Here is a 23,520-nt window from a genome sequence, read left to right on the forward strand (position 1 = left end):
CAGGAGGCAAATGCAGCTTCAAGTCGTAAGTCGAACGCATGACTGCACTCGAATACCCGAGTTGTGGATAGATAGTTGCAGCATGGATGAGTGCATCTGAGTATTATTCCTACCACTTGAACAAACAGTTAATCCAATTGCATCTTTGACTCTAATGACTGTGTCTAGATGGCTAACTCAATAGCACGGCCATGACAGCGAGAGTGAATTGAATCAGTGCAGATACATTTCAATTGCATTGGTCTCAACAGTCAACAATCGTTTAACTGTGGGCAGCTTAAATGATAGACAGGAAGAAAGGGAAGGAGAAAGAGAGAGAGCGGAGTAATGACGGTGTCAGGCTGTATCTGCTGGGCCAGACTCGGCGGTGGAAGTGGAGGGTTGTGGCTGATGCCTGCATCAGACAGAATGGGGCTCTCCATTCCATTACCCCTGTAGATAATAGAAAGTGCTGCCCTGAATACTAAACTCACACACTGAATAAACAGGCCCGCTCTCACTTTTCACAGAAAGACACTTCAGTACGCTCCAAAGCTGTCACAGCAATAGCACCTCAAAGTGAAAAAAAGTCTGGATTGTTTGTTGTCTCTTTGCTTCTCTTTCACACACACACACACACACACACACACACACACACACACACACACACACACACACACACACACACACACACACACACACACACACACACACACACACACACACACACACGAAAAATGTAAATAAACAATTCTGCAAGGACAATGATTAGACTGTGGCATTTAACAACAGTTTTGCCAAGACAAGAAAAGGGGAAAATTGTCTGTGAGCTTGGAGTGGAATGAAATGAAAGAACATCTTTTTTTTTCTTTTGTGTGTTCAGACTTACCATAACAAGTACGTTTGTCGGGGCCCAGCTTCATGAGGTGAGGGCAAGCACAGGAGAAGGTCTGGTTGTAGTTGATGAGACAGAGATGAGAGCAGGGTTCCTTGCCATCTTTAGCTGCACAGGGGTTAGGAGCTGGGGACACGAACATATAGATTTCATAAATCATCTCATGTAATATTGAAAAGGATTGTGAGTTGTGAGCAAAAGTTCACACACACTTGTAAAGACCACATATATCATTGCAGTACTGACTCTTCAATTTTCCATGACGGAATGATTAAAACGTGTGTCTTTGTCGCAAAGCTCCCACCCAAAAACAAACATGTATATAGTTATTTTTTAAATAGATTTATTATAGGTCTTGTGGTAATATGGGAAAATCTTCTGGGTCCAAAAAAAGTCAGCAATGCTACTATTCGGTAAAAATTTCTATTGGTCATTCTGAGCTCAAGTACCTGCTTTTGGTAGCCATTCACAAGTTTTTGGTTGTATCTTTGACCACTCCCTTTAATAGAATTGGTGTAGTTAAATAAAATTTGTTAACTTTCTGACAAAGACTTGTTTCTTCGTCACAGTTCACATGTTCTTGGTCGGGTTCAAGTCAGGACTTTGGGAAGGCCGGTTTATAACAAATTCTTTCCCATTTTTGATGTGTGTTTGGGGTCACTGTCTTGTTCGAACAACTCACTGCCTACAAGGCTGATGATTTTTGGAGAAACTGGATGGAATCCTCCTGTATTATTCCATTGACTTTATATAAATCCCCAATTCACCAGGCAGCAAAACAGAACCAGAGCACAATACTACCACCACCATGCTTTACATTAGGTATGGTATTCTGGGATTAAGGGTCTTATCTCCTCTCCCACAAAAATATTTCTGATCAAATAGCACGTTTTGTTTCATTTGACTAGAGAATCTTTCTCCAGGTGGCTCTTTTTGAGGCTGCCATTGTCTTTACAAGTGTATGTAAACCTTTGTTCACTATCTATGACAATAAATGTTTATGCATGTGTGTATTTGTTACCCTGCGGCTGTCTGGATGGATGGTAGACCTGAAGGTCAAAAGGTTGCGTGTTGGTTCTCTGTACCACAGTGACATTGCTTCCAGTCCACTTGTTTGCCTTAGCCAGCGTGTTGGTCCTCCAGTCCGTCCAGTAAACCTCTCCACCATACATGGTGACAGCAAATGGATGTGACAGATACTCGTGGCCCCTCAGAACCTCAATTAGTCCAGAACCATCATACTTGGCTGAATAAATGGCATCAGACCTGCATAAAGAACAATTACAGTTACATTTCTGGGTATAACTTAGAGGTACTATATGAGGATGAAAAGGCTTTCATGCGAGTGTGTTCACGTCTTTGCCCTCTGTATGACCTGGCATCGATCCAAAGGATGCGCCGCTCCAGATAGTCCACAGTAAGTCCATTTGGCCAGCCTCCATTGCCAGTTTCCTTATGGATTGTCTTTCTGCCCTCTCCACTCATGGATGCAGCTTCAATCCTCGGCAAACTGGCATCCCAGTCTGTCCAGAAGAGGATCCTGCAGCATCGAGGACATGCAGTTATTCAAACAGCGATCACCGAAACATGAGTTGGTATAAATGTGTTTGATATGAGCAGGAGTTTGAATAAGCAGTGTAACACTTACCCATCCCGAGGGTCAAGAGCAATAGCTCGAGGGTGCTCCACCTCCCCAGCCAGCAGTGTGGTCCTCATGGTGCCATCCAACTTGGCCACTTCTATCTGATCCAGGTTGCTTTCCACCCAGTAAATGTTTCCTGCTATCCAGTCCACTGCCAGACCCTCGGGCGTAGCCAGACCATACTGGATTACCACATCAAAGCTGGTTAAAGCTTCAAGAACAGATGAAACAGACAGGGGAGACGGTCAGACATCTTATAGTTTGTTTTGCGTGTCTCTAGTATGATCTTGTGTGAAGGCTTACACAAGATCCAGAAAGGAGAACAACCGAGTGAAGACAGAAGAGAAGGAGAGCAGGCTCAACAATATAGTGATCCCATATGTGTCTGGTGTGTCTGAAAAACTGAGGAGGATTTTCAACAAACACCAGATTCCTGTCTTTTTCAAGCCAAGTAACACCCTCAGGCAAAGACTGGTCCACCCAAAAGACCCCACACCACACAGCCAGAAGAGCAACCTGGTGTATGCAGTTAAATGCAGCGAGGAATGCTCAGATTTCTACATAGGGGAAACCAAACAGCCACTTAACAAACGCATGGCTCAACACAGGAGAGCCAGTTCCTCAGGACAGGATTTGGCAGTCTTCCTTCACCTTAAGGAAGAAGGACACTCGTTTCAGGACACCAATGTTCAGATTTTGGACAGGGAGGACAGATGGTTTGAGAGAGGAGTGAAAGAAGCCATCCATGTCAAAGTAGAGAAGCCATCTCTGAATGGTGGGGTGGTCTGCGACATCATCTTTCGCCAATTTACAATCAGGTCCTTTCAAAACTCCCCAAAAGAACTACTCAGGAGACTCATGCTAGTGACCACTATTAGCACACGAGGGCTCAGTGACATCTGTCATTCAACAACCCCCACCGATACTCACAACGACCATCGTTGAGTAGTCAGATGAGGTTTGGTATTGGTCGTTGGAATAATAGCCCTGACACACATCACAGAGGTTTAAAAGCTGAGGCAACACCAACCACCACCAGAACTGAAATAGCCTCTTGGATGAGAGGTGAAACGTCTTCAAGGAACTTTCTTAAAGTCTAGTGGTTTGATTTAAACTACTTTGGACAACCATGACCTGGATGAATGAGAACCTACACAGACGTCTCTAGTAGATAAGAATGAAGAAACAGGACGTTGGGTAAAATGTTTTAATAGCATCCATCTTCACTTAAAACTGCTCTGTATATCTCATTTCCTCATATTCCATCTTACCACTCGATAAAATAAACATTCCCTTGGGGTGCTTAAGTTTCTTAATGAATTCACACAGTATTTCAGTTTGTACAGTTAAAGGCTTCCCTGGGTGGCATCTGCTGATGACAACATTTCAGATTGTGCTGCAACCCGAAGAACTGATCCGCTTGGCTTTGGTACTTGCAAATTATGTAAATGTAATCAAGCTATTTGGTTTCACAGTTAAAATTGCATCTAAAACTGTAATTCTTTTAATCAAATGGTTCGATGCTATGGCAGGAAGAAAGCGCATGCCAGTAGAATGAATGAAAACAGAGATAAATACAGCAGTGGCTCAGCAGGGGGTGTGATACGACAATTACAGAATGGGGCTTAAAAGCTAAATATGTGGTGCCTTGCTGGGCTAAAGAGATGCTTTTTCTAGCCTCTTTCTTACCCTTTAATTTTCCATTGGGTCCCTAATCAGAGTGATGAGTCTAATTATCTGAGGTGAGTCATTACTCAGTCTGGAACAATGAAAACATATACTTACTGTATGTAACCTATGGCACACAACAACCAAATACTCAGTATTACTACACATTTAAGTGCAGGTTTGTACACATGGTTTCCTCATGATTACTGCTGCAGAGGTGATGAGGCTTTGTTTGCCAGTGCTGCAGGTCATGACTGACCGGTTTGGCCTTCATGATGCCACATCTGTTTTTCTATTTTGAAGAAGCTACAGCACCCAGAGTGTAGCCGTTCAATTGTCAATTTTATTAATGACAAAATAGTCATTAATAAGATTTCAATAAATGGACATGGTGGCCACAACAGAACTAATTCTACTACGGCCATTTTTTTTGCCACATAAAAGTCCTAGAGGTCTAATGAAACCCAATACAGCAACATGCTCTCAGCTTCATGGAAATCCACTTGTAAAACTCAAAATGTCTGTTCTGATTTTGTCTGACAGAACACTCTTAATGATAAAAGCAAATGTAACGTGAATTTTTCTGATGTCCATAGATGTAAATGTAATTGTGCCTAGAGCCAAAGTGATATATCTGTTGACTGACAAAATCTGTCATAGAATTGCGACTATCATCTTATATGTTGCTCAATATGTGCTGATATGACACTTTTTACAGAACAAAATGCAGAAAAAAATGATTGGGGGGCTTCAGAAATGTGTCCTCACATAGTTAGTCTCGTAAAGTGTCTGACTATAATGTCTGCAGTACATGTAGCAGAGTACATATCACAGCTGAGCAGACAGGTACACATCGGTGTCTTGACTTTAAGCTGCTAGCTAGCTGCTGGATTGTTGATAGACATACTCCACCAGATTCTCTAAAATGGGCAACGGCCACAAAAATCCAGTATTAGTCGTGCTCTAATTGCCACCTACCGATGAAGACTATGTCATGTAGTTCACAGAGTCAAAGAAATCTATTTGATCCTCAACTGTGAAACTGTAAATCAAACATAAAATATGGTACAAAAATATTGCAATGACTGTTAAAAATGCTCACCTCCATTCTCAGATAACTTGCCACGATAGATCTTATCCTCCACCACGTCCGTCCAATAGAGGGCGCTCTGGTTGAGATGGAAGTCCAGCGCAATGGTGTTTCTCAGGCCAGGAACTAACACGCTGAACTCTCCCTTATTCAGATCAATGCGGCGGATCTCATGGCGGTTGGAGAAAATAATAAAGGGTTTGAAAGGATCTGTGGAAATGAGGAAGAGAAAATTAATAGCAATGTTTAAAAGAAGAGGTCGAGCAGAGTTAACTAAGGGTTAAAACTCGTGCTTGGTCATTGTTGATTGCTACTCAAAACACAGCAGAACAGCTCTGTTGCACAGCACGGAAAACAGAGCAGCCATGTTCCCCTTCAGTGAGTGACTTGTCCAATAAAAGGCAGGCTATGTTGAAAATGCTTCTAATCCTGGGTAATTAAAACGTAGTGTAAATAAGACAGGAGTTATCTGTAACTAACAGGCAGCCTGGCAGGAAGTAGGATGAATGGCAGGGTGCTGGTGGTTAGTCTCTACGACTATGAAGAGCAGCATTATAAATTCATGTTTCTTCATTGGCTAGTTGCTGTGAGGAGATAACTATGTTCTTTTTGTGGCTGATAAAATTCAAAGCTGACTTTAAGTGGCTGAGCAGATTCAGTTTTTTTGCAACATGCCTTTTCAATGACTTTAATAAAAACCATTTCTGCTTTTCAGTTTATTCTTTGAAATTTCAGATTCTCATAAAATGTTAATGACGGCTTGAGACCACTGCTGATGTGTTCTTACTTTTTCTTTGTGAACCGTCTCTTCCCATCACTTACTTGCATTCACAGCGCATGAGCTTTCTGTCCAGCACTCAAGTCTACTGTCCAAAACAGTATCAAATTTTGACATAATGCATCGTCTGCAACCACACAGCTTCCTGCTTGGGCTGACTGTCCTTTACTTCCTCCCAAAACCACATCACACTTCTTAATTCTGTTTTGAACTCTGACAAAGCCTGGTGTCAGAGTCACTTCTCTAACTTAACTGAACACTAAGTTTTTTCTGCCTTTTTCTGACCCACATGTACTGCTCTTTTTGTCTCTTACCGGTGCTCTTGCAGTTCTCCATGTCAGGCTCCAGTTCCCAACCCTCGTAACACGAACATTTCACGCTGAACTTGTCCTGTTCGCAGCGTTGACTGCACTTAAGGTGTTTTGCACAGAAGCTCTGTATCTGACAGGTCTTGTTGTCAGACCCCAACTCCATGCCCAGCGGACAGGAACAGATCACGCCTTCACCAGGAGCCACTGTGCAGTTATGGCTACAGTCACCATTGTCCAGTGAACACAGGTCTGCAAATCAGAGAAAATCAACAGATTGGCACAAGGTATAGCCACACAGAAACTGTGAAGGAAAAATTGCTCTCTTTCCCCCTACTAAGGTATTTCCTTGCATCTGGTAGCTAAAGACATCTCAGAATATCATACAGGTTGGTCAATAATCCTACAGATGATCGAAGAGAACCCTCAGAATTTCTGCTGGCGATGCTCACATCAATGTGCTGCTTTGTTGTATCACTTCTCCTGATATATCAGTAAACCTTTCTCTCAACCTGAGCCCCTTGAGTCTCTAGTGCGTCTCTGTGTCTGCCTCCTCATCCTCTCTTGACATCGATGAAAATCCACAACAAATTGGCATCACGAACAGGATCTCAACAGAACGACGACTCGTAATTGCAAACTTCATAATTTTTGCAAACTGCCATGTCTGAGTTTGACGAGATTCTGGTAACCTGTAAATCTATAAGTTTGAATTCATTTGAAATTAAGTGTTAAATGCCAGATGGCTGCCTCAAAGGATGTGTACGCAGTAGGTATTTATCCAGGATCGACCTCTTAAATGGTGGGTCGAATTTGACCATAGGAGACAGTGTGTGAGCTTTCCACCTTTGAAGAAGACGTTTTAGACAAATTGAAAAGTATTTGTTTGTGGAAGTGCAAGACAAGCTGTCTGACCTTTGGTCCGGCGGAGAGTAAGCTTCAGGCAAATCTTCGGAGATATTTTTTTAGGTGCTGAACAATCCATATTGAATTGATGGTTGTCATAAAATACCCGGATCAATTTTGAGTTGAATCTGTCTGACTTGATTTAAGGAGCAAACTGAAATCTGTCTGATTCTAACAGAGGATTGACACGTGAGAGCTCTGATACAGCTGAAAGTAATGGCTAAGCACTCGCTGCTTATGTTTTTTGCTGCTATGTTTTGTCTCTACTGTGTGTGTATGAAGAGCACATGTTGATGCGTGACAGAATTAACCATGGGTAGTCATCGGTCCAAGTCAGGTGAGACTGAGGAATCAATAAATAATGCTTGCAAAACACAATCTGAATCTAACTCTGATGCATCCATAGCTAAAGTTACCCCTAATGCATCTATGTTAATCAGTGCAGCAGGAATTCAGTTGCCAGAGCGAGTGATGAGAGACTATATGAGTATGATGTGTGTGAACAGAAATAAAGGAGAAGCGGAGCAAAAGACAGAAAGGAGGCATTAGCCAGAGCTAAGAGCGGAGATGAGAAGCTTATGATCACTGTTACTGTTCAGGAAGAATTGAAGAAAATAAAGAAAAAAAAATGAAAATGAAGCTGGACCGAGCACAGAACTGAATTCAGGATCAGGCTCAGTTTCAGGAAGCAGTGCTGAAGAGGATAAGTAAAATAATGGATTTGTATGTGGAGAAGTTGAGATGATCAATGGATTCCTCCATATTTAGATTGGATAGGGGTGTAGAGGACACTGACAGTTGGATACAAGATATGGATTACTGAACCTAAAAAAATGAAATAATCAAGAACAATAACTGGATATGATGCTGTGGCTGAAGTGTTTACCATATGAATGATTAGGATTTGTTATTTTAAAGCAACTATGGAAGTCATGATTTAGGATCCAGAGTTTCACTTGTTTTATGCTCCCTGTACTAAAACACAGCCTGAGTGCTGTTGTTTCTTACCGCAGAGTTTCTCATCAGAGCCATCTGGGCAGTCGTCAGTGCCATCGCAAAGTTTCTCGGCAGGCAGGCAGATGGTGGAGTCGTTGGCACACACGTGGTGAGAAAGCTTACACACCAGTGCCTCACAGTTGTCCTCATCTGAGTTGTCTTCACAGTCACTGTCGCCATCACACACCCAGGCTTTGCTGATACAGCGCGCTGCAGACAGAAGGCAGGGGTACTTTAAAACGAAACGCTCAAACCCATTTTATGAACCATATTTCTTCATTGGATGTGCGGCCTCCTCACAAGATTCCCTGCAGCCAAACTTGACAGTTGGATCACACATGTGCGTGACGCCCTCACAGTTCTTCTCATCACTCATGTCCATGCAGTCGGTGTCTCCATCACAGCGCCAGCGCAGGGGGATGCACAGGCCATCCAGCTGACACTGAAACTCATCTGTATGACAACCTCCAGGGGGACGCGTGGCTGTGGACAAAAAGACATCGTCAGACTCTACAGTGACATTGTTATCAGCCGTCTCCTGCATTAATCAAATCAGGACACACGGCCTTGAGCGCGGACAAAGTACAAAAAAGGCTGAAAACATCAACTAATGAGCTGTGGCCTAGAAATCTGGATGGTGAAAAGTCTCAGCAACAACAAAGACAGATTGGTGCATTCAGATGGTTATTACTTTGCTCATAAACACAAACTGACGGTAGATCCCATGTGTTGCTCTTAAGAGGCACTAAATTAGTAAAACATTGTTTTAAGGAGTTATATCTACAGCATATCATGTGTTAATATTTTTAAAAAGAGTTATTACAGTTATTACATCAGTTACTTTAAACTATGAGTGAGAGTTATTAGGTGTCAGTGGTTGTGCCTATTAGACTGGAGCCAGTGTGACTAATAAGGACAACAGAACTCTTACATCTACTGAATAAAATTCTAATACTCGCTATGATTTCAGAACACGTCAGGAAATAAATGACGGCACAGCATCCACCCACCCATGATAATTGCAACCACCTGTCACAGTCGTGCTCCATAAACAGCGTAAAAAAGTAACTACCAATAGCAATTGCTTTGTGAATAATGGCCTTTACACTTTAACTTTTAACACTAGCTTTTACACAAAGTTCTTCTCGGTGACATATTTTCTTGAATTATGTAAAGAATCATGCACTGTCTCATTTTCATATCTATTGGAAACAGGTTGGGATTAGGAGAAATCCATTATGTCACATTAGTGGGCGTGTCAGAGGTTGTTAACAACTGGAGTCAGTCCTATCATTTCTACACAGCATTGATATTCATAAGGTTCACGTCATAGATAACTGTAATTAAGTCTTTTCTCAGTTTAACGCACCGTAAAGCCGTTCCAGGTCGTGTGTGAGGTTTCATGGACATTTCAAATGACTTCAGCTGTTTTAATTAGAGAGTATGACATCGTTGTGTACGCGTGTCGCATGGCTGAGAAAAAGAAGACGACACTGAGGCGTAACCTCCCTGCTCAACAGTTTTTGAGAACATTTGCACAAAGGTGTAGTAGAAGCAAGACATTTGTTAGTAGATAACTCAAGTCTTACCATGTCGCTATCAATAAGGAAAAAATCAAGATCACTACAGTTTAGCATGGCGGTGTAATTTCTAAGGATTCCCTACACTAATAATTTCCTACATGCTATAACGCCCTGCAGGGAAGAGTTTCCTATCTGCAACCAGATCAGCAGGTTAAGGCACTGACCCTGATTGGTGCAGTTTGCGTGGGTCTCGTCGCTGTAGTCCCCACAGTCATTATCTCCATCACAGGTCCAGTAATCTGGGATGCAGCGGCCGCTGTTACACTTGAACTGAGCACTGGAGCAGGAGTGACTACAACCTGCCTCATCACTGTTGTCCCCGCAGTCATTATCTGCAAAACAAACTTAGTCAGGCAACACGCACTCTCTCAAATGATGAGGCGCCCACTGCCTCAAAGAAAATATTTAGATTTATTTATGCATGTATAAATATGCAGTAAGAAATAGCTTTAATCTTTTCACAGCTAAAACAGTGACAGTGAAAACAAATGAACACAAATGAAAGAGTAGGAGAGATGAGAGTGAAAATATTCACAGAAACTGCATAGATCAGACCATGCACCATGGGGGAATGTACCCAGCTGATACATTGAGCTTGGCAGCAGAGCATCCTGAGCACTTTAATACTCATGTTAATGAAAAAAGACACCCTAATAAATAACTTTTAGTGCTTTTACAGGAGTTAATTGCACAGCAATTATGGTAAGGATAAATACTCTAGAGTTAAATTATTTCTTTACAAATTGAACCCTGAGTCCTAATAAATCTCATTTCAGTTGCATTTATTTCATTTACAAAGGCAACAACTACACTTAAAATTGTATTTGGTTTACTGAATAATTTATTATTAAATCTTATTTAACTTCAAATTCATGTGCAGCACACTAAATTATTGGCAGCAGTTTTTGGCCTCAGCTTCTGGCCATGTTTCAATCAGCAGAAAAGCAGCCCTAACTGTTTCTGAGCCAGTCCTACAGCTAGAGTAGCATCATGGCATTTGTGGTGCATGTTGATCTATGCACTAACCGGTCAGGTTTGGACAATTCAACTCATCAGAGCCGTCCCCACAATCCTTTTCTGAAAGACAGAACCAACGGAAGACAGCAAAGTGGGCGAAGAGCACGACACGGAACAACAAAACCAAATGCAAACACGCACACAAATACACAGGATGACAAAAAGAAGAGCCAACATAAGGCTGGTTGCAAACATGCAAACTGTGACAAAGGCAAGCGAGGAGTTGCCATCGCACACCGACACACTGGAGAGGAAGTGGAGAGAATAAGAAACGGACACTAACCATTATCGCAGCGCCAGTTAATGTTGATGCAGCGTCCGTTGTTGCAGGTGAACTGAGTGAGCGGGAAACAGGTGGGGTAGGCTGTGGGTGGAGTTACACATACCGCTGATTATACCTCCTAAAAGTGGTAAGCTCACATGATAAATCAACCTCAAAAACAGCTATAGTGGGAGAGTAACTCAACCAACCGCAGGAAGCAGGTTCATCTGAGCGATCGCCACAGTCATCATCCAGGTCACATGTCCAGGAAATAGGGATGCAGCGTCCACTAGCACACGAGTACTGATTGGGTGGGCAGGTACGGGCTAAAAGACAGCATGAGCATAAGTGAAAAAAAACAAAAACAACAAAAAAAAAAAACGGTCAGATTACAGCGAGGGAGTGTGTTTGTGCACCTGAGCAGGTGGTGTTGGATTCGTCCTCGTCGTTCCCGCAGTCGTTGTCGCCGTCGCACAGCCAGCGCAGAGGGATGCAGCGGTTGTTCTTGCACTTAAATCTGTCTGTGGGGCAAGTGTGCTGGTCTGGAGAGAAGAAAGGACGCATTGAAGGGCAAGAAGGAAAAATGAGAAGTCATGTGCGGAGTCAGGTAATGGAAAGGTGAAAGAGTGGAGAGATGCGAGGTGCAAATGAGCAAAAAAGAGGGCAGATATTCGAGCTGCTCTGGACCGAGTTTGTTTTGTCTGGAATGGAAACGTGTCTGCACTTTGACCACAGACAGAGAGACGGAGAGCTTTTCCAGATCCACAGACATTATTCCTCCTTCGCACAAGCACACATCAACTCACATATTGTGCATCCACATATACACAGGACTACTAATTCTAAACACACACTGCAAAATCTGCTCTCTCATTTCATTCTGGCATCACCAGACTGTCAAATTCAGACAGCCAGAGGTCATCTGACTCATTACCGACAGTTTCGGAGCCATGTCAGATGTAGTCTTTGTGTTTTGTGTGCGGGAACTCACGGCACAGCTCAGGAGCCTCGTCGCTGTTATCCAGACAGTCGTTGTCTCCGTCACACTTCCAGCGCTCCTGGATGCAGCGGTTGTTCTTACAAGCAAACTCTCCCGGCTGGCACTGAGGAGGAGGGACGTAAGACGGGTTGGCTGTGAAGGAAAAGAAGAGGGAATAAAGAGAATGTGGTCATGAGGTCATGAAAAAGAATAAAGCTTTGAAGCACAGTGGAGGGGGTTTGTGGAAAAGCGCAATTACGTGAAAATTTGAAACCCACCAGTCAAAACCCAACCCACCAATACTGGGCTGAAGCTGCGCTAACCAGTAATTACACAGCAATCAGGAGTTCACTTGAACAATACACAATACCGCAATAAATACCTTCACAAACATCGCAATCTTTGATCTTGTTCGCCAAGTTTGGGCGAAGGCAAAATAGCACCTTGAATATTCCAGACTTCACAACGGCTATGTTTAGCGCACAATTTGTTTTGGACTGTGTTGCATTGTGCAGCTGTTACTGTAGCCACTTCTTGTGTGTCTGCCTTTTGTTCAAATATTTTAGGAGAAACATTTCCAAGAAAACAGAGTCACGCGGCTTGACTCATCGTGTCTAACATATTGGAAATAAAACCTTGCATATGTAATGGAGCAAAATTGGTGCCATGAGAAATACCCTTCAGTCGCACACACAAACACGTACGAAGTGTTTGCACCAACCTTTGCAGCTGGTGTTGTCTGCTGGGTCTAGTATTTGGTCTTCTGCACAGGCACACTGTCTGCCTCCTGGTATGGCCAGACAAAGGCTGCTGCAGCCGCCGTTGTACACACGACACGCATTAGAGCCTGTAGATGGACAAATAATGACATATATCTCCATTTGTCGTTAATACAAACACAAATCAGCATCAGTTATGCTTCATGTCTGCTACCATGTGTCATTGGACAATCATAACTTTTGGATTAATATGCAGCAGATGGATGTTATGCATCATGCTTTGCCCGGTACCTTGCTGCTGCTGAGCGTCGTACATTCGGATTTCAAAGATGGGCGGTCGCTCATTGCGTAACAGGGTGGCAGTTCCAGTGGTGGTGTCCAGCTTGTAAATGCTGCCACTCCGGTATTCGTTCCAGAACAAGAAGTGTTTATAGTGGCACAGACCAAAGGCGTGGTTCAGCTCCTGACCTTCGTACACCGTCTGGTGGTGTGAGAAAAGAGCAAGATGGGAAAGTATTTTTACAAGAGGCCACACACTGTACAAAGTCCTCTGGATCCAGAATTGCAAATCAAAACATGCTATTATTATTTCACAGAGAGGACAAAATGTGACATGACAACCCTTTTTGTTACTACAATCTATTCCTGAATTTGACTAGCATATATCAATAGTACAGTCAGTTGCTACCATTTGAACTCACTGAACATCTAGCCATAGCGTCAGAAAAGTGGAGACCATAAATCATAGGCCGTAAAATACCTTCTTCACTGGTATGCAGAGTATGTGTGTTAATATTTAGATTTCACTCATTCTACATTAACCATAACATTCCAATTTCTGGACTTAAATGCTAAAAACACAATCAATAAATCAAAATATGATCAACACACAGGCCACTAAAGAAAAAAATATCAATTCAGCCACAAGAAGGGGAGCAGCATTAAAAAAGCCACAGAGTTTAGTGGACTGTATTGTGAAGGACCACCCACAGTATTCCACTGCCTTAAAACTCATTCCTTATAAAACCACTTACAGCTTTTCAAACCCTTTCAGATAAACCCACAGCTCTGATCCCAGTGAACTGTTCTGTCTCTGACTGCAGAGAAATCCTTCTGATGATGCAGAAACTGACCTTGCGTCCGGAACTGTTCAGGTAGACCATCTCGATGCGGTCGTAGTAGGCGTCCACCCAGTACAGGATGCCCTGTGGGATGTCCAGACTCAGGCCGTTGGGCCACAGCACCGTTTTGCTGGTCAGGAACACATTTCTGTTGGAGCCGTCCATCCAAGCCCGCTCAATTTTGCCGCGTTTGCTTTCCTTAGGGTCCTCCTCCCAGTCTGTCCAGTACATCCATCTGAGGAGAAGTAAAGGAGAACTATCAGTGGTACAAGTATCTATGGAATGTGATGGCAGAACACAAAGACAAAGAAGAATATTTGTTTGGACGTCCTGAAGACTCTCCCAGCATTAACAAAGGCGCTGACATTTTATCTAGCTGCCCTAAAGCATTAAACACTCATCAGAGCATCCAGCGGGGAAGCTCAGCAGTGTTGCTCAGTTGATCTGCCCACAGGCACACCAATGTTTGTCACCGGGTACTTTAGGACTTGTCAATCTTCTGCGCTGATCTAGCCGCAGCCTGTGAACACTGGCTGTCTGCAGCATTGTGCAAACCCAGAAACATCCCCCTCTTTCACTGGAATATGACTGACGTCAACATTAACATTTCATATTTCCTTTTCCATCTGTCTCTTTTCTGGTCCTTTCCTTTCTGAAAATTTCTCCTCCTCCTCGCTCTTCTCTCTGAGCCTGATTGATTACAGGCATTAGTGGAAGCGAGTGCCTTTCCCCTGGGAAGTGTGTGGACACACATCACCCTGTCACAAGCAATCCAAAGAGTGTGTGTGTTTACAAGCACACATTTCTAAGGAGAAAGCCCAGGGTGTCTTATCAATAACAAACATCCATGCAGAGCAAGATTAAGAGCTATTTGAAATAGTGAAAGAGGGCAGAAAATACCCCATCTGTTAAAGTAAATAATGTGTGATAAGGAACATCATAATTCCGGTTGATAGTGGTCAACAACGTAGATTGAAAAATGATAGAACACTCTGAGCTGGATAATATGAAAACCCACAGGCAGTAAAAAAAAGAAATTCTTGCAAGAGATGCAAATGTAAAATAATCAATAAACACCTCAGATACAAGACATAAAGAGAGACAGAGAGTTTACAGAAGTCTGGTTTTGCTGAGAGGTGAGTGACAGAGCATGAATTATTTCACTTGAGTCATCAGACAGATGAACACCCATCATTATCTCTCAGCATGCACTTGGATGACCACAAATAAGCGCACACACACACACACATCATTAAGCAGCTGTCTCAAAGTCAGCATCATTTCAGCTGCTGCCTGCACCTTTCTGCCTTCCCCCTCTCCTCCACCTACGCCGTGCCGTCCTGGGTCTTGTTCGCTGATGCTTATCCTGCACACCAAACCCCATCCCTCCCCCGCCTCTTTGTCCACCTTACCCATGAAGAGGATCCACCACAATGGCCCGAGGGTGAGTCATTTTCCCTTCAATGAGGGTTTTGCGAGTCTGTGAAGCCTTTTCCAGCCGAGCCACACTGATGGTTTTCTTGGGCCCGTCATCCGTCCAGTACAAGTTGTCGGCCATCCAGTCCACAGCTATACCCTCCACTGTGTGGATTCCTGAGATAAACACAAACTGGAGATGAGAAGTCTGTCTGCCCAATAATAAGTGTGGCAAAGAGGAAGAAGCTGTCTTTGCTGTTCATTAAGATTTGCTTTTTATTTTGTTGATTTATTGCTGGATAAACTGTATCACTGCCTCTTGATAAATATAGCTAAAAAATGTTTTCTTTGTTATGTAGGATTTGCATATTTTAGATTTTTAAGATTGAACAAAAATAGTTTAAGTTTCACTTAAGATTTTGAGATTTCAAAGTAAGTCTGTGGTTTTTAGTTCTTTCTTATAAATCTGGGCAAACATCTGTGCTTGTTTTTAATGTGTTTGCACATGTATGTTCAATATCAAAGACTATTTTCTGCCCTGAATGTGCAGCAGGATGATCAAAAACTGCTTCTGTGATTCCCTGACTGATTTAATATGGGTGCATATAACATTTTTTCTTTTTTCACTGATGTATAAATTGTAATACTTAAAAATGACTTAAAACCTGATTGAGAAACACTTTCTTCAAGCTTTGATGACGTACATTTCAACCTACACACTTTTAATCCATTGAGTCGCTGGAGGCACTGTTTTGTCCCTCTCAAATCAGCTGTTGTTTGCCTACCTTCCTTCATTATAGTATCCCTCTCTGTTCCATCAATCTTCTGTCGTCCAATGATGTAGCTGGTGGCGTCGGCAAAGTAAATGAACTCGCTCTCGGCGTGAAAGTCCAGAGCTCTGGGGTTCATTAGATTCTCAATCGGGATCATGTACTCGTCTGGCACCTTGGCGTTCATGTCCATGCCTCTGATGACACCCGGACGACCTTTCCCATAGACCAGGAAGAGCTCATGCTCAGGTTCTGCAGCAGAACAAGAGAACAAAGGCAAAAGACGGCAGATTAGACTCACATTGCCACATATTAACTGCCCATATCTTGTCCTTTATTTGGCAAAGCCCCGAAAATTAAGTGCTGACTCATACGCTGACACCTTCTCTCCAAATAATGTATATTGATTAAACAAGTGAAGAAATGCAAGACCAACAAAAGCCTAAAATTAAAATTAATTGATTTCTAATAGAGGGACAGAGGGAGGGGGAGGAGGGGTTGCCTTTACTTAAATCAATTGTGTCATTTTCAAGGACAGTATATTCCCAGCAGGCAGATCAATATAATGCTATTATTGGTGGATAGAATAGCAAACCACTTCTTAAGAATAAGCTGAATCAGGCTGACAGTTCTATGTGGAGGTCAGTGGAGGGCCTGAAGTTATGGTGTTGCTCAGCTACTTCGTTCATAGCTCTCTCCCAGCCCAGAGCCCAGGGGAGCGCTGCATCCCTGATCCAACCTTGACTGGCCTTGGCTGTAGATAGGTAGAGCTGAATTCGCTGTGGCTCACAGGTTTATACTTACGGTCATGCAGGGAGCAAACACACATTAGCTCTACTGAATCCACGCTACAATTTTGTCAGGCCCACAATTCTCACAGCATTATCAGAAGAGCTCAAGGACTCCTTCAGAACACATCAAATGTTGGCACTTGAACTTTAAATTATATAAAAGTGGATGATGTTACAGTACTGTTTTTATACTTTACTCTCTGAATTCCAAGCACTTTCTTTGGCAATTTTGCTCTGGTCATACTTTTATTCATTATGGGCTAATTTTTCACTGCAATATAAAGTCCTGCACTTCTACGAACGGCAGAACCAGGATGAGAACGAAAAATGTTTTCTGTTCTGTATGACAGAGTTATAATGCCATACATTCTAAAAAAGGACAAACCCATAGCTGGGTTTCTTGATTATTTTACAAATATGTAAAAAAACCGGAAGAAATATGTAAAGTATTGTCTTCCAAGTGCCCACAGGGCTTATCACTACTGAAAAATCACTCCATATTGTAGATATCTTACTACTTTATATTTTTATTTTGTGTCGCCTGCCTGTTCTGAGCCTGCAGTTCAACCGAGTTCAGCTAAAGAGTTTCTGAAATTGTGACATATGGGTAAGACACTAATGGCTTCCCAGCTGTGCTCAGGAGTGCATAACCTTTTATTTCATTGTTTTTTTACAGAATCTGATAAATGGCTATGTAAACTTTTAAATAAGACATATAGATTAAAGTAACTTGCATGACATATCACAACTTTAAGCTTTGATTTGTATAATTTTCCTGTCAGAAATCTGTCATACATGATTTATTCTCAACTGTTGGAAAGTAGGAAATCCAATTATTCTCTCTATTTTTACAGTTTCTGGTCCTGAAAAATTCTGCCTAAAAAAAAAAGTCTTTTGACGGTCAGATGACTTTTGAAAATGTGTTATTTTCTACTCACTTTTGCAGGACTTTCCATCGCTGCCCAAGCTAAATCCAGAGCGACAGCGGCAGGTCCGCGTCTTGTGTCCGTTCCCCAGAAGACAGATGTCAGAACAGCCTCCGGCCTTCCCGAACTGGTCCACCTCACACGCATGGCTACGCACTGGAAGCCAAGAAGGGGAAAAATACAATCTCAAAACCAGATGTACAATTACAATATTCTGATGATGAACGTGTGCGTGTGTGTGCGGTCTACCTGGAGGCTGGCGTCTCTGGTGGTAAACATGCAGCGCTCCTCCCTTGTCCACTCTGGTCACCACATGGTAGTCTGTGCTGTTGAAGCGGTTCACTTTGATCACGCTGGTCTTGGGTTGCATATTAGCATTGTCCGAGTTGGTGGCATACAGGTAGTTTTCAAACACCGTCAGTCCATACAGATGCTCGATCTAAAAAGAAAAGGATAATTGGATGATGAAAAAATGTTGTGTAGCGGTTACAGTTGTCGGTTTTGGGTTTAAACATGTTGACCAGCTGAGGCCTTTCTATATGAAGTGTTTTTGTCTGCAGATCTTCCTCCCACAGTCCAGTATAGCTAGAATAGCCGATGGATGAATAGATATAGATGGTAATAAATCAGGCACTGAAAACAGTTCTCTGAATACTATTAAAGATTTGATGTAGTCTTTCTTGCAGGTTGATGACAGCCGTACTTACAGCTTGTCTGACTTAGACCTTTTCATAAAACTGACCAATAGTCCAATCACTGATTCACCGACAGATCAGTTCCTTTAAAAACAGACATATAACGCATGTATTTTATTTCCTTCGACAGTAAAAAGCTGTAGAAGCTCTGATGAGAGGTGTCTTGGCAGAAACCTATTAGTATTGCTTTTATGTGTAATAAAATCCAATGAAAAGTGATTTAACTTTCTTCATAACTTCAGATGACCAAATGTCTTCTAAGAACTTTTTTCAGTGGTGCATTCGCCTGCTTTAAGCAATATAAATGCATGTACACAACAATACACAACAACATGTCCTGCTATATCAAAACGACAGACAGCAGTGGATGTTGAGCAGCCTTTTACTTCGGTGAGTCCATTACTTTTATATGGGGACACTTCAGTGACTATTATTGTGCTTATTCCATGGCAACCCACCACAAAAACAAGATAGGCTTTGAATTATCTTCCATTTATTCTCCTCCTCACAATTTTGCTTGCTCATTTTTTTCCCAATGGTTCCAACCGAGTGTTAAGTGGTAATGTAGCATGAAAGAGAAGTACTATTGCCATGGTTACATGCAGTTTAATAAACCATGTGCACAGATGCAGAACAGTGGTTAAACTGTTTACTGTAACTTTCTGAGGCGCCTCGATATACAGCTCGAACAGCCACTTGCTCGGAAACTAGAATTTTCCAGTCATGGCGCAAAGTGTTGGGCAGCAGTGAGAAAGAGGAGACTGCAAAGATATCATGAGACAGAACTTGTGGAAAAAGAAGGTTTTATCTGACATGTTTGAGCACTGAATTAGCGTCGCAGGAAGTCGTGTCAACACAAGCGAGATGGCATTGTGATCCATCACAGCAGGGTTTCTAGAGCAACGAGAAACACAGACAACCAGACAGATACATCGACGTACTTTTAGACTCTGAAAGCTAATTTTCTTCTAAAAAGAAACCAATCGGAAACACTAAAACATGATTCAGTCACATATACTCCCAGATCGAGACAACACAAACCAGACCAACCCTACCTAAAAGCAACAAAGTGTTTTCACATGCTGCATCTTGATTTGAACTTTTATTATTTCTTCTCAATTTTTGCAGCTTAAAGAGCTCCTGAAAAGGCTTCAGAAACACATTCTCTTGATAAAAAGAGCCCCAACTCATCATCATCAATAACCAGACTTCTTTTTAACCTTTACGTGAAGGACGTGCACGTACTAATGGCCTATCACAGGTGCACACACACACACAAAATAAGAGATGGTGACTTGTGTGCATGTGTGTGTGTGTGTGTGTGTGTGTGTCTGCCTTTAGGCTCAGTGAGTAAATGAAAGCCGTTACTTCCCCACACATCACAGTAAAAGCCATGGTAACAGGTTTAAGAGCCACTGTGCTTCACCAGCGCTGCAGCATCAACAGCCTCAGTATTGGACACTATTAATCACCTCTTTTAATGAAAAGGCAAATGTCCACCATCTTCTCTCTGCGCATAACTCACCGGACAAGAATGCATTATAGGTGTACACAGGGGTAACATAACGTGGATTATAGATATATAGGGAACTGTAAAGCATGGCTGAGTTTTTGGACTGTTGTGAATAGCATAAACACGGACGGTAAATTTTACAGAGATTATCTTCCCACTAAAGGGAGATAATGGGAGTGCTGTGCAGCTTTTCCTCACCAGCAGGCCTTGGATGATGGTGTGCCGGTTCTTGCCTTCATAGTCCACCACCTCGATGTAGTCCAGGTAGGCGTCGGCCCAGTACACCAGCCTGCTGACCAGGTCCAGCGTGATGCCGTGGGGGAAGACGATCTTAGTGTCCACAAGTTTGGTCCGATTCTGGCCGTCCATGTCACAGCGCTCCACCTTTGGGATCTGACCGTAGTCTGTGAAGAACACCTTCCTGTAGAAACATAAGATCGGAGCTGAGTGAGGATGGATGGACTGATAGATTTGTCCCACTTCCAGCCCACTTCTATGGATTCATCACCCTTTCTTGCATCATTTAGGGGCAATAATAATCTAGCTTTTATGTAGGCAAAAGGAGAATTGTACGAAACATCACTGATGGAAAATGGCAAGCAAGATTAATGAAGCTTTTTTGTTGTTCAATGATTAATATTTGAAGAACATTTGGATTTGAGGCTGTAAGTTATACAAAACAAGACACCTGAAGTGCTCGATTTGGATTCAGTGACTCTCAAGTACCATTGCCAACACTTACATTTCTCAGTTTCATCTTTCATTTAAGAACGATTAAGTAATCCCAAAGAAATATAGCAGTGTCATTAAAATGTCCATAAAAACAGCGATTGAGATGAAATCATCCAGTTGTGGAGGTTTTTTTTGGGACAAATTCCAATCATCTGAATGGAACGACAATAAACCAATAGATGTGCTCCATTTCAGGGACTTTACTCCGATATACAAGGAGGACTGTGTGTTTTACTTGGCCACAGATGTTTGTTGTAGCAGCCGATTAAAATGCTTGAACGTAAACCAGTGTAAAATACAAGTAAGGAGAAAGGGTCATTGGAAGAGTGAATTCACCAGACAGTGGTGAGTGTTGAAAGGGAGCTTTGCTAAGAAATCCTATTAAAAAAGAGAGGAATTGTGTCAAGATTTTGAGGCATTCTTTTCTAAGCCAATCTATAAATAATAAGTAAACAACCATGCATTTTTCAGAAAATGTAAAAGAGCATTTTCTAGACAGGAAATCATGCTCTACTTTGATGTTAAACTGCAACATGAAGGACAATACGCAATCTAACCAGAGCTCTGGGTATTTTTAATCTGCAATCTGCTCTACCACAGTTTCGTCTTAAATGGTAACGTTGAAAACTGGAAATATTCTGATTCTCACTGTGAACCTGATTTAGACACAAATGCTGTATGCCAGAAAAAGTGTCATTTAAGTTTCCACTAGTACCAAAACAACAACTGTGGCTTATTTATAGTTTCAAATAACAAATCATGCTCACAGTCAGTGCAAATGTGTTTGCAAACAACATATTTTTTGAAGAACAGTGCTAGAAAACACAGTCCATACAATGTCTGAGATTCTGTATCTAAATGGGCATCATGACAAAATCCTGTTGTAAAGGAGAAATTAAACAGTCAGTCACCAGTAGTGCAACACTGAAGGCAAGAAGAAATATCATGTTGTTTTCTTTGTTAGTTTAAGATCGTTAGAAATTGTTGGGTTTCTGGTTTGTGGTCACCATTTTGAAATCACAAGAAAGGACAAAATACTATATTGTTGATATTTCTGCTTTTCTGTCCTCCAGTGACACTGAACACAACAACAACAAAAACTGTGAATCTACCTGACATTGTTACTGGAAGAACCAATAAAAAGCTACATGCAGACACGTGTGTTCATGCACAACACCTCAGACTCTCACACCCATGCACCACAAATATACTCATACTTTCAGGCATTCAGTTGGAAAGTCTGGTCATAAACAAAAAAGCTGAAACAAAAACATGCTTTTACGCTCGAAGCCTACGCAGTCAGTGTGCCACAGTGTAAACACAACATCTGTGTTCAATTACTCCTACTTACAAACCTCCATTTAGCCTTTTTCCCCCCATTTCCACATGTTTTTTAAGTTGATTAACACCAATGGACGACAGAAGTCAACTCATTGTCATGGTAGTCAGTTTTGGGAGGTCATTAGGGGTTCTGATCTCTGTAGTTGTGTGTGTGCTTATGCATAAGACAAAAAGCAGGAGCTCAAACTGACCCCATGGTGGGGTCCAGAGCAATGCCTTTAGGGTTGAACAGCTCCTGGTCCAGCAGGGTGACACATGTCTGGCCGTCTTTGTCGCACACGAAGATTCTGTCGTCCACGTCATCCACAAAGTAGAAGTTTCCGGTGAGCCAGTCAATGGCCATCTGCTCCACATCTGGACAGAAAATTAGGGAGGGGAGAGGACGAGATGAGACACAGGAGGTGCAAGGTGAAGCAAAAACCAGCGATTTATTCTGAACGATATGGAACCGGAAGAAGTTTGACTCACACTCATGTGATGAGCCTAATTATTCAGCCATATTGTGTAACAGCTCTATTTCTCACGCACACATTCACATCACACAGCCCGGATTTTTCAGGTTTGGATTCGGGACCTTTTTTTTTTCTTTATGCCTGACAAACAGAATGACGGACAACACCAATTAGCAAGTGTCTAGGTAATGTGTCTGTCACTCACAGTCGCTCAGACAGACAAAATATGAGACAGGCTGTTTCGAGGAGTGAGATGTTGGTGTAGTAGTAGCCGGGCGATGACGGGTGTCTGGTTTCTGCTCAGTTTATTTTCCCGAGGCTCTGCTCAACGGAGGGAACACCAGCGCCCCACCCACAGATGAAACTTAAACACCTCGACATGTGCACAGGGCACGGAGCACAAACTTTATAGAACATTTAAACCCTGCTGAAGGTCAACATAAAACAGTGTAAAAACTCTAATGCCCCTCCTCTATCAAAACTGCTCTGACTGTGGTGAAGAGGGAGGGTCTGAGGGAGAAGAAAACAGTGGATGGCAGAATAGCATGAGACATTAATAGACCCCTCTCCTTGGTTCCCTCTATCCCTCCTCTTCCTTCCTTTCCTCAAACCTCAGCTCAGCCACACCGAGTCTGAGCCAACGATCAGAGAAAGAAAGGCATTGTTAAAGCAGATGGAGAGGAGATGCTGAAGGATACTGAAGGCCCAGAATGAACCGTTTACAACACGGAGTTGTGGTAGCAAAGTACATCTGCATAAGTACTGTAGCTAATGAAGACGAAGTATCGTAGAAAAGTGCTAAAGCTCTTTGAATTTATGCAAATCTGTACTTAAAACTTCAGATTTCAGAGGTGAACATTTTACTTTTTACTGCACTACAGTAATTTGGCTGCATTAAACTATGCAGCAATAAGCTGCATGTTGGAATTATGCTAACATAA

General features: G+C 42.3%; 1 protein-coding gene across 3 annotated transcripts in view; it reads right to left on the reverse strand.

Annotated features, from left to right (window-relative positions):
• The window catches only part of LOC110960676 (low-density lipoprotein receptor-related protein 1-like), a 96,080-nt gene that overhangs the window by 29,496 nt on the left and 43,064 nt on the right, over nt 1-23,520 (reverse strand). For all 3 annotated transcript variants that reach the window (XM_022208023.2, XM_022208021.2, XM_022208020.2), the window contains 22 exons: nt 22,319-22,481; nt 20,253-20,475; nt 18,096-18,285; nt 17,859-18,002; nt 16,145-16,381; nt 15,356-15,536; nt 13,956-14,178; nt 13,114-13,303; nt 12,825-12,950; nt 12,116-12,256; nt 11,541-11,666; nt 11,334-11,450; nt 11,146-11,226; nt 10,010-10,177; nt 8,563-8,745; nt 8,275-8,472; nt 6,367-6,612; nt 5,287-5,484; nt 2,523-2,727; nt 2,250-2,414; nt 1,896-2,140; nt 869-1,000 (listed from right to left, as the gene is read on the reverse strand). In XM_022208023.2, the coding sequence (XP_022063715.2) occupies nt 869-1,000; nt 1,896-2,140; nt 2,250-2,414; nt 2,523-2,727; nt 5,287-5,484; nt 6,367-6,612; nt 8,275-8,472; nt 8,563-8,745; nt 10,010-10,177; nt 11,146-11,226; nt 11,334-11,450; nt 11,541-11,666; nt 12,116-12,256; nt 12,825-12,950; nt 13,114-13,303; nt 13,956-14,178; nt 15,356-15,536; nt 16,145-16,381; nt 17,859-18,002; nt 18,096-18,285; nt 20,253-20,475; nt 22,319-22,481 (3,882 nt within the window). The remainder of the gene's footprint in view (nt 1-868; nt 1,001-1,895; nt 2,141-2,249; nt 2,415-2,522; nt 2,728-5,286; nt 5,485-6,366; nt 6,613-8,274; nt 8,473-8,562; nt 8,746-10,009; nt 10,178-11,145; nt 11,227-11,333; nt 11,451-11,540; nt 11,667-12,115; nt 12,257-12,824; nt 12,951-13,113; nt 13,304-13,955; nt 14,179-15,355; nt 15,537-16,144; nt 16,382-17,858; nt 18,003-18,095; nt 18,286-20,252; nt 20,476-22,318; nt 22,482-23,520) is intronic.

This window comes from Acanthochromis polyacanthus, chromosome 5 (genome assembly GCF_021347895.1).
Source record: "Acanthochromis polyacanthus isolate Apoly-LR-REF ecotype Palm Island chromosome 5, KAUST_Apoly_ChrSc, whole genome shotgun sequence".
Classification (NCBI taxonomy): domain Eukaryota; kingdom Metazoa; phylum Chordata; class Actinopteri; family Pomacentridae; genus Acanthochromis; species Acanthochromis polyacanthus.